General features: G+C 37.7%; 1 protein-coding gene across 5 annotated transcripts in view; it reads left to right on the forward strand.

Moving 5' to 3' along the window:
* FMN2 (formin 2) overlaps positions 1-12,087 on the forward strand; it is a 277,143-nt gene that overhangs the window by 9,391 nt on the left and 255,665 nt on the right. For all 5 annotated transcript variants that reach the window (XM_043511421.1, XM_043511423.1, XM_043511422.1 and 2 more), the window contains one exon: positions 564-2,583. In XM_043511421.1, the coding sequence (XP_043367356.1) occupies positions 639-2,583 (1,945 nt within the window). In that variant the 5' untranslated portion in view covers positions 564-638. The remainder of the gene's footprint in view (positions 1-563; positions 2,584-12,087) is intronic.

Below are 12,087 nucleotides of genomic sequence, written 5' to 3' on the forward strand. Positions count from 1 at the left end.
TAAAATATATATATATATATATATATATATATATACACAGGGGAACACTTTACCTGTATCCTTTACTTCAGAGTTGCATTTGGCTGGTGCTGTTTGATTTAATTAGTTTCATATCAAATGTTTTTATAAGAGGAAACAATGGTATTGTGTTTTTAATATTGATGAGCTTACTGTCCTGAGAATAATTATATATGTACCTTCTCAGAATACAAACTGTTTGTTTTATATGGTAATTATATGAATACAATATCCCACTCAAAATTCAATGTACATCTTTGAAAGTGTGTTCAACGGATCAGTTTGCAAACACACCATTTTTTATTTTTAGAGAGGTTTGTTTTTCGTTTTTTTAAAGGAGAACCTATTTTACTCTGTCTTTATGGTACATATGAGCTAAATGTGTAAACTACACATGGTATTGTGTAGTCTATTGAAGTAACATGTTTAAGAACTTTATAAATTATTAAACGAGCATATTTGTATTTTTGGGGCTTATTAGTTTTTCTCTAGGTAATGACAGAGTAATTATGGTACCTCTCATTTAATTTTCTTCTTTTTTCCAGGAATTTTGAACTTTGAAGTCCTGAAATTGTAGCTATTTGATAACAAACTGAGCTGTGATCTCCCCTGAGCTTACAATGCAAGCAATTCAAACAGTGGAAAAAGAAGTAACTCTTATAAAGGAAACACTTTTCACAGAATCTTTTATAAAGAAAGAGGAACGTAGCAGATCCACAGTGAAAAAGCAACTGTGTCAGAAGCAGCCATTGGAAGGAGCTGTCTGCAGCTTTCAGTGCTGTACTGAGCATGTCCCAGTAGAGCACAGTGCAAGCAGCATATTATGCAAAAAGGCAGCTCTAGCAGATGGGGGAGAGGCACAGCAAGCGTTTGCGTCGCTTGCATCACCGCCGTCTGAAAACAAACCTGGATTGCTAGAGAGGAGCTCGCTGACGGGCCAAGTGAATGAAATCCAGCAGCATGGCTTGATTTCTGAAGGGGTTGGATTGCTAAAAATCATGGGGAACCAAGATGGGAAGCTAAAGAAAAATACAGGTGATGTATGTGAAGGAGGAGAGGATGTTTCTGGGCCCAAGGATACAGAAGGCACAAAGAAGGGAGCAGGAAGCAAAAAAGGACTGGGGAAGCATGGTAAAGGAAGTGAATCTGGCAAAAAGAAGGGTAAGTCAGACTCTAAGGCATCAGTGTTTTCAAATCTGAGGATCAGAAAAAATCTGTCCAAGGCTAAAGATGGGACCAGTAGTTCAAGGGAGGATGTTTTAGAAAGCCAGGCCTTGCATACAGAGGAGCTGGACAGTGCTCGTTCAATTATTAACAAAACTCCGGATATAAGCATTTCCGCAGATGAAGCGGGTCTCTCGGACACAGATGTTGAGCATTTTGAAATTACTAATGAAACTCGCCCAGCTGCTGCAGAGGCACAGGATGGACAAAGGACCAGCTCTGGCTCCGATACGGATATATACAGTTTCCATTCAGCCACAGAACAAGAGGATTTGCTTTCTGATATCCAGCAAGCTATTAGACAGCAGCAGCAGCAGGGAGCAATTAACATCGGAACTGAGGAGCAGGTCACCAAAACAATGGATCCACACATGGCTAATTCTCAAGCAGCCCCCTTAGATCTTGAACGATTTCTTTCAGTGACTAGCAGTGACAAAGAGAGTAGCCCAGAAACTGAGCTGGCTGTCTCAGCAATAGCTGAAATTACAGAAAACATTCCCCTCAGTGAAATTGAAAGTGAACTGAAAGATACAGCAAATGTAACAGCGTATCCTGGTAACCATTTATTTGAAACACAAGAACACAAGCTATGGACTGCTGAACAGGAACATCTTGAGGCTGAAGTGAATGCTGTAGCTAGTGAACTCAAGGATTATCCACATTTAAATGTAGCAGTGTCAGAAAATGGGTCTCACATAGACAGTTCTGCGTTCCAGTTTCTGTTCCCAGCAGCAGATTCGGAGACTAAAATTAGTGAAGTACAAGCTGTTGATTTCCCAGGTTCTGGAAGAGATGATGATTTTTCAGAGGCAGGCCATGATCATGCTGCTGAGACTCAGGAAGGCAAATGCAGTTTATCAGCCAGCCAAGAGGCACTGGAGAGTGGTTTTTCTACTGAAATGAAAAATGGCACTTTGTCAGCTGGGGAGATAGTGGGAAGTCCTCAGCTCAGTTCCCGATGCTTTAAGCCATACCTAATTAACCCATGTTACATCAAAACTACAACTAGGCAGCTGAGTTCTCCCAGTCAGTCACCTTCTCTTTCCCCATCCCAGAGCCCCCTTTTTAAGAGACGACGCGAGTCCTTCCACAGAAAAGAGAAGGAATCAATCAAGAAGCAAAGGTCCGTCAGTTTGGCTGGTTATTTCAGTCGATCAGCAGACTGGACAGAAGAGTTATCTGATCACAAAGGTGAAATATCTAAAAAGATTGGCTCTGCAGACTTATTGGAGTACAGGAGGTCCAGGGAGAGATTGCAAGAAGAAAGAGAGCCTTTGACTCGCTCAAGAAAGTCCTCAGGGGTCCAGGCTTCTACTGATAACTTTCCCAATGTCTTTACAGGTGAGCAACTTTTATTAAATTTAGTAAAGTGACTTTCTGGGTGAAAATCTTACAAGTATACATTTCAGACCTCCAAAATAGCATGTGCTAAGTTCAGATTCAAACCTTGTCTGTGCAAATTAAGGCTTCAACCTTGCAAACACATATGCTCTTTATGCATGTGAGTGATGCTGCTGGGGTCAATGGGACTACATGCAGTCATAACATTAAGCACATGCATAAGTGTTTGCAGGGTTGGGGGCTTAATTTGCTGGATCAGCATTTAATGCATTACAATTTCCCCACAGGTAAGGGTATTAAATATATTGAGAATTTGTAGTTGAAAACTGTTCTAAAATGTTCTGTCACAGGTAAGTTAGCTCTCTGAATGTGTAGAACATTCAGAAAAGAAACTTTTGTGTGTGTATGTGTCTATTGTATTGCAGTGGTGCCTACCCAGTTGTGATTGGAACTCAGTTGTGCTGGGCACTGCACAGATATGGAGTAAACTGTGGGAGATGAACATCGAGTCTCACAATATAGATTGATTGGTCAGCATCTACTTATTCCAAGATTTAAACCCCTTCAAAATAGTGGATCTGTTGGACCTACTTGATGTTAGACACATTTACATATCTAACAGTAGCACTATTATTTCCTCTTACAAGAAGAGGCATGTGGTACAAAATGGAATCAGGAGTTCAAGCACAGAGGGGCCACACTGCAGAAAATAGGCTTTAAAAGCTTGTGATGGAAAACTTGGTGATTATGGCCTGTTTGCAATGCAGGCTACATTGTGTAACTCATTCAGGTGTAACGTATTTAGGAAAGCATTCACTGATCTTGCCTGTTAGGTATCTTATAGCATTATGTCAGAAAGCTTAGAAATACCTATTTTAAAATAGCATGCAGTTTGATTGTAATGTTCTGTATTTACTGCCCCTTATTTTCATCTTTTGTTTTTGGAGATTGTGTGTGGTTTTTTGGTCTTTGTTTAAGTTGAGCCTTCAACAAATAGAGCAGGCCTGTTTCACATCTCTGTCACATATGTTCCCTAATTTTCAATACATCTCTGATGTTTTGGAAAACTATGTTAATTATAAGATACTGCAGTGTATAAAGTTTACACAAATATTCCTAGGTTCAATTGGCTTAATCTTACACACAAGCTAACACCAGGCTAGATTTGGAAGGAGATGGTCATACTGAATACATAATTTTGACTTGCCCATCTTTCAATGCTGTTTGAAAAAATGCTGTGAGTACTATTTTTAGCACCTTTATAAAGTGGTGGGTCTAATTTTGCTTTCTTAAAGAAACATTGTCATGATTTAAAAAATCATATATAAGGCAATCATTTTTTCTATCCACAATTCTGTTTCTTTAATAAAAAGGTAACTAAAATATCTCCTTGTTTATAGCCAAGATTTTAACCTTATTTTTAATCATGTATTACCATTTGTGCTCCTCCTTTACCCTTCCTACTTCACTCAGTTTGCACAGTGCAATGTGACAGTTGAACTTTTTGTTTCTAGTCCTTTTCACTAGCTGTTCTTGTAGAACAGCACAGTACTCCTGGATTTGTGTTGTTCAGATTGAAATATTACATATTAGTCATGATTTTTGTAATTCAATGAGTACATTTGTACTTTTTTTTTTTTTTAAAGGAGTAGACTTGAGCAAAAATCCTCCATCTGAACTTTGGAATCAGAACCCAAACCTTGATCTGAATTCCACGTCCCATATGCATTAGATTGAATCTGTGCCCATTTTCAAATCCCCCCCATCTTCACCACAAACTTTGGATCTAATTTTAAATCTCCCCACATCAGAATTTTGCATTTGGCGCCATCTCTATTTTATACTGGAGTTTCTAAATCCTTTTCTAACAAATAATACATAAATATTTGCTGAAACCAGTGTCTTAATAAAGCTTTATCATTTTAAAAAAATCCCACAAACTTGTTCACTCATTTTCTCTCTCTTTCCCCTTTATAGCTGTGCTTTTAGAATAGATTTTAGTTATGATAAAAACTCAAGTATTCTGGTTTATTTTAAGGTCCTCTTTTCCATGGATAGCTTCTCATTTCTTACAGTTTTTTTTTCTCATCCTGTAAGAACTTCTTGGTTTTTATTCCCTATATCTCCAACAATTTAAAGAGTGTAATTGTGAAAGGAGTCATGTCCAATGCAGCAGTAGCTTTGTCATAGAAATTACTGTGACCCTCATTTGCATGCATATGCCAGCTGTCTATGCAAGCAGAGGGTGATTATGCCTTTCATGTTGTGCAGGATGGTTACGTTTAAAATAAAAGAACTAGAACTATAATTTATGCATAAAAAGAACAGGCTATTGTCCTTTTTATTGCCTGCAAATTGACAGAACAGTGTAAATAATAACAACTGGTGGGAAAGAAAATGGGAAATAAAGGTAACATTAACTTTCCCAGAAACTGTCCCTATTGTCTCATATAGTATCAGAAAAGCTTCTCTTGCTTTGTTCTAAAACATATTCCCACTGAGCATTCTTTACAGCAACATTTATAGAAATAAAATATGGTATCTTCCTGACTCCTGAACAGTGTGCTTTTTTTGAAAAAAATGTATTATTTATTTCCAGCAAGTTTATGTGCAGTTGAAGGATTGGGATTACTAAATAGATTTTAAGCAAGCAATCTTTATGGTTTCTTAGATTTCAAAGAGACATAAAGTATCTTGTCTAGAGCACTACATCTTGCTATGCAGCAGTTGCAGTCAGTACATAATATGTGCATTCTATATAGAATCAAGTCAAGTGTTCCACATCACTTCTGTTACTGATTTTAATGACAGCAGGTTGTGAGCACATGACTGGCCTAGTTTACAGTATATTGTATTTAGGCTGTGTGCCCTGTGATTTTTATAATGATCCACGTGTTCTGTTTTAAGGCTGTTCTAACACATGACATAAATAGTACTGAGCAGTTGAAATTGTAATGCTAATATATTTCATATTCTGTTGCGGTATTTTTTTCTTCTAATTTTTGATAGAATTGATTTAAGGAAATTTTCTTAGTATAGTTTAAAAATAAATAGCTAGTGGTCAGGTGTCAAGCTGTTTTAAGAAAACATATGCAATACAGGTTGCCAAGAAAGCAAGTTTGCTTATTTTTATCATTTAAATCCTGATAAACCATAATACCAGGAGTTTGATGCACTGACTAAGCATGCTGTGGGGACAAGTTTATAGTTCATTCTGAAATTAAGACAGTGGATCCATTTTTTAAATAGAAAGCAGTTTGAAATTGCAGCAACAGTAATTACAAGAGTTTAGATTTCAACATGATGTGCATTGGGAGCATTATTTTTCACTTGTGGTCCCAACGGGACTAGAGCAGGACATGAATGGAAAGAATCAGATCCTGTAGTTTCTGCGTATGTTTTTGAATTGTTGTCCTGACATTAATAGAGATTTTTGTGGTAGAAAAGTGGAATTGCTGCTCCCCAACATTAGAATAATGGACATAAAGCTGCTAATTTTGATGAAGGCCTTTTTTATTAACTGAATGTATCATAGTATTAACCATAGCAACTTTGATAGGATTTTTAGTAGAAAGCTTTACCAGCTCTTTTCCTATCTTTACGGATTCACTCAGTCATTTCAAATGGTAACTAATTAATTTTGTTTAACCCCCCCACCAAAAAAAACCCCAAACAAACAAAACCCAGCTTTTGGCCTGGCTGCAAGGTACTTGTTAAATTGTTTGGATCCGTTTGAATTAGACACATGCATTTTTAAATGTTTGGTCTCTCTCTCTCTCTCAGAATAATTAACAATAATTAAAAACCCCTGAAGGCAATCACTTTTGTAGGCTTAAAGTCTGATTCACTTTTACACTAATGCTCCTTTACAGCACTCTGGCAGTAAATGTAATGTCACTTATGCACACTTTAAGGCCTCTCTACACTGCCAGACACAGGTAAAGGGACCTTAGTGTAAATGAAAAGGAGTACTTGTCTCTAAGGTGCCACAAGTACTCCTTTTCTTTTTGCGAATACAGACTAACACGGCTGCTACTCTGAAAATAGTGTAAATGAGAATTTGGAGCAGAGTCTCTTGATTCTTTGAAATGTTTATAAAGTTTAGTTGCTCCAGAAGGCTACTGAGTGCGCTCACTGAATTTTGTTGTAGTTTTGCTAGGTATTTTCTATTTCGTATAACATCCTTGATGTGGACTTAAAAATATCATCCATCAGGAAAAAATGTGTTTATAACACTAATGATATTTTGGGCTCTAAAAGCTATTGGAAAATTGTAAATGGTGTTTGTCAGCAGTAACATAAAATGTGTCTTTTATCAAGAAAAATAAATGCAAAACCAACAACGATAGCTAAACTATCATGTGGGTTTGAAAATGGACAGTGATGAAGCTCATGAAATAAATACTAATGCAGCACGAATGTGTTGCCCTAACATTTTTGTTTCAAAACTGCCCGTTTGGGGGATTCTGAGATGTAAAGTTACCTAACTTCAGTAAGGTAATGCTACCCAAATAGTTCTAGGTTTCCTGATCACTATTTGTCTGAATCTTCATTAGGACTGTAAGATTGAAATGACTCTGCAACTATATTTCTCACATGACTCTCTTTTGAGGAGCTTTTGCTCCTGGGCAAGCTAGAAATTAATTGTTCTGGTGGAGTAGTGAGCTGTTCGTTGGGAGGATTTAAAAAAAAGCGGTGGTGGGGAAATGAGATCAGAGTTACAATAGGGTGTGTTAAAACTAGACCATTCTACTTGGATCTATGTATGTATGAGACAACACCATCAACACCTTGGTGTCTAGTAACTGGCTAGAACTAGTCATTAAAGAAGATCACATGCTTGACTGCTTTAGCTCTTGTTTAAAGAGAGAAACTGAATATTCAAATGTGAATAATTACATGAAATGACATTAACTGGATCTACCTTACTTTTTAATGAAATATGGATACAAAAATTGACTATTTTATTTAGGGATATATTTTTTCTATAGGTTTCAGAGTAGCAGCCGTGTTAGTCTGTATTCGCAAAAAGAAAAGGAGTACCCGTGGCACCTTAGAGACTAACAAATTTATTAGAGCATAAGCTTTCGTGAGCTACAGCTCACTTCATCGGATGTCCGATGAAGTGAGCTGTAGCTCACGAAAGCTTATGCTCTAATAAATTTGTTAATTTTCCTAGGGCTTTTTTGTGGGTAGGGTAAAGCCTACTTTCTGAAGTAAAGCACTCATGCATACACAAACATTCCTTTGTTTTATCAATATTGGTGTGTATCTGGCATTGGAAAGGGCTTCTGAGAATATTTCACACTGCTTGTGTGTTGTGGGCCAGATTCTGATCTTAACTGCAATGGTGTAAACTTGCCTAAAATATTAAATTGTACAGTGCAGCTCCGCTCACAGTTTGGCTCTGTGTTCTGCACCAGCCCCCACCACGCTAACTTGAGCTCTGCCACCTCAAAAATAGGGCTGGTGCTGATGAGGGCAATAAATGTGCATAGGTATTTCTCAGCGTGATTACCCAGGTGATTTTGCGTGATTTTGTTTTTAGCTGGCAAATTTGGGAATCTAAATCCCTGGCATTTGGGTGGATTTTTTTTAATTATTATGAGAAACTTATCCAAGATAACTCCTTACAGTTTTTGGCTTTTACTTCATTAACAAATACTTAGGTCACAGGTCCCGTTGAAACAGCTAGCAAGTCTGCAGCCACAAGGGATGTTGGCAGGGGGAGTGTGAATGCGTGTGGATGAGATGTGCTTGCCATTGGGTCTAATTATGATTAAACCTGTGTGCATCAGGGCAATGCTGAGAGTTTTAAGGGTGTTGAGAAACCAATTGTATTAATGGTTCACTGTAACTGAGAGAACTTTGGAGCACTACTTGGGGGCATACCTTCCCCCCCACCCTACTTGCCCTCATTTAAAAAAAAAATGTTCACAGGGCCCCGGAAACAAAAGATTTGACAAACTGTCTCATTTACCATTGGAGTGACATGAGACTGTTACAGCATCAGGCACCTATTCAAAATTAAGTAAGGGCAGATACTCCTGGACTGGAGTTGAAATAATTGCTTAGCCCTCTTTTTGGAATGTATTGTGTGAGGTTTCGGCCTTAGGTCTTTGTACACCTGTTTTCAGCTCCAACACACCCCTTTTTTGTTTTGCTACACACAGTGCATCATGTAGGGAATGAATCATCCTACATAATACTGCACGGCATGTGGGGTATCCATTATTCGACTGAGATAGAAGTAGTGAGCAAGTGGACTGCACTTAGGGATAATTAAGGATTTGCTTTGCATGTTCCAGTGTGAAAAGATTGGGCCCTCAGAGGGAACTGAAATGACTATTTCCCTTTTTTGTGTGTGCAAACTTTAAAAAAAATGAAATCCCAAATAATTAAACCAAACATTGTTGCCTTTAAGGTGTGCACGCGCACACAGATCCTAAACACCGCACACACAGCGAAACACTGAGAGCACAAAAATTTGCACAGAAGCATAACAATTTGCACAGAAGAATTTTTTGCGCACACGGCCTGTCAAAAATTAGAGGGAATACTGCAGAACATGTAGGCTTACAAAAATACTCTACTGATTTAACTAAGCACGCATTTTTCTGCCAAGACCTGAGTTCACGCTGTTGTATTTCTGAATCCGTCCTGCAACTCGCAATGACTTTGAGCTGAAGTGCCGTCAAGGTTCCTTCCCCACTCTGAACTCTAGGGTACGGAGGTGGGGACCTGCATGGAAGACCCCCTAAGCTTATTCTTACCAGCTTAGGTTAAAAACTTCTTCAAGATACAAACTTTGCCTTGTCCTTGAACCCTATGCTGCCATCACCACACGTGTTAAACAAAGAACAGGAAAAGAGCCCACTTGGAGATATCTTCCCCCCCCAAGTCCTACACCCCCTTTTCTGGGGAAGGCTTGATAAAAATCCTCACCAATTTGCATAGGTGAACACAGACCCCAAACCCTTGAATCTTAAGAACAATGAAAAAGCAATCAGGTTCTTAAAAGAATAATTTTAATTGAAGAAAAAGTAAAAGAATCACCTCTGTAAAATCAGGATGGTAAATACCTTACAGGGTAATCAGATTCAAAACATAGAGAATCCCTCTAGGCAAAACCTTAAATTACAAAAAAACACAAAAACAGGAATATACATTCCATTCAGCACAGCTTATTTACCAGCCATTTAAACAAACGAAAATCTAATGCATTTCTAGCTAGATTGCTTGCTAACTTTTTACAGGAGTTCTGAAGAGCATCCCTGATCTGTTCCCAGCAAAAGCCTCACACAGACAGACAGACAGTCTTTGTTTCCCCTCCCCCACTCCCCTCCATCTTTGAAAGTTACTTGTCTCCTCATTGGTCATTTTGGTCAGGTGCCAGTGAGGTTATTTTAGCTTCTTAACCCTTTACAGGTGAAAAGGTTTTGCCTCTGGCCAGGAGGGATTTTATAGTTCTGTATACAGAAAGGTGGTTACCCTTCCCTTTATATTTATGACGAGCCTTTGCTCAGATTGATGTATTTTTATCTTCTTAGTTCTGTAGTAGTCCCATAAGGTCCCAGGTAGTTTTGGGCCCCAGTTGTGCTAGGTCTTGTACAATAATTCAAGGAGATACAATCCCTTCTCAAAAAAAAAAACATTTTATTTTTATTACCCTAGCCTGTCAAGTGCTAGTTTTAACAGGAGTTGGACTTAATGATTTTATCCTGATCCTTTAGTGAACCAATCATTAAATTAAAGAAAAATGTTGCCATACTGAAATTTTTTAGTCACACAGTGAAAATCAATGTTATATCTACAAAAGTCATATGGCTATATATGTGATAAGTTGTAATAGATTTTTCTCAACTAACGAACTGTTCCATCTTAATAGCCCATGTTTTTGTAAGCACAGCATTTAGCAACTCTCTCAATCTCTTCCCCTTCCATTTATATTGAGAGTTATTGTTCTGAAAGAGCCATGAATAAATCTTTAAAGTCAGTTTGTCATTTGTGATGAATATCCTCCATTTTGGGGTAGAAGCAAAGCACAGAAATTAACAAGAAAATATTTGCAAGCCAGCTATTGAGATGTATATCCCAGTGTAATGAGGCTGTGCAATTTGAACTAGTCTTCTTGCAGCTCAGAACCTTCTTCAAGCAAATTGTTCTCTTTCCACCCTGAACAATTTCTATGCTGTTGCGTGATCCCAGAAGATGCAGCTTTTGCTGTCATAAAGCACTCCATAGCTTAGCAGTGAAAATAAGGAGGCTTCAATTCCCAGGTTTGAAGTAATTTTCCTGAACTGCCAGCTCTCTGCATCTGGTCTGGACGAAGTATATCATTCTGTAGGAATTAATTATAGGAGGAAGCTTTGATTCTGTGGCATATTTGATGCTGAGGTCTGGATATGTTAACTGCCTCTGAGCTTGTCCCCAAAAGAAGCATAATGGATAGAATGCATTTCTGGGGGAAGAGTTAGGTGAAAGTGCAGTAGAGAGAGAGAGTTAACACATCCTCTCCTAAACTTGCACTCATAAGAAAAGATATCTATGCAAAAGATAACTCAGTGCCACAGTAAAATGGATATATTCCTATATGCTAGTTACCATCCAGGAAAATTGTATTTCTCACTAATTCACATTAAAAATACGGAATCAACTCATTAATAGTCTTCTCTGGCATACAACTAGCATATTCATAACAGATAATTTGCTAGTCTTACGTCATTCTGCAAAAAGTTAAAAAAAAAGAAAATAATATGCCTACAGATAATTGAAGAAAATACTTTGGTTATGTCAGTGTATAAACTTTAAGGCTCCAATTCAGCAAGTTAGGCAAGTGGTTTTTAAGTAATATAGGAGCTCACTAATTTGTGATACAGTTATTGGAGTGGAAGAAGTCAGGGATTTGTATGAATAAATGGTAAAATAAAGGGTGGACAAAGCAACACAGCTGAAAGTTGTGAAAATCATGTTTCCTTCCCGAATGCAACAGTAACTTTGGTAACTGAAAGCCTGTTGCTATTTGCTAGAAGGACCATATTCTCCATTCACTCTTTATATAAATACCTATTGGCTATGTTAAGAAATATGTAGTTGATCCGGGGTAATTCGGGCCCCAGTGATATAGCCCACAGACAATAACTAAAAATTTATTTTGGCACACTTTACAGTGCGAGGTTGAAAACGCTGGCTAGCCCAGGTATATAAGCAATTAGGAAGTAGAGGGCATAGTAGGTGCATTAATAAAATATTAATATTTTAAAGTTTTTTTTATTGAAATTGAAAAGAATAGATTGCATCAGAAATATTGTGTATAAAGGCTACTAGCAAAATCCAGTACTATGCCCTGTAAAAGACTGGCTTAGTGTGTGTGTGAACAAGATGGCATCATTTGAAACTGGGGTATCTAAAGTGAATAATGATTTTTTTCAAGTGTATGGGTGTTGCAGCAGGGCAACTTGGGCAAGTTTTCAAACAATAATAAATATGGCTGACTATGTAAAC

The sequence above is a fragment of the Dermochelys coriacea genome, chromosome 3 (assembly GCF_009764565.3).
Source record: "Dermochelys coriacea isolate rDerCor1 chromosome 3, rDerCor1.pri.v4, whole genome shotgun sequence".
NCBI lineage: Eukaryota > Metazoa > Chordata > Testudines > Dermochelyidae > Dermochelys > Dermochelys coriacea.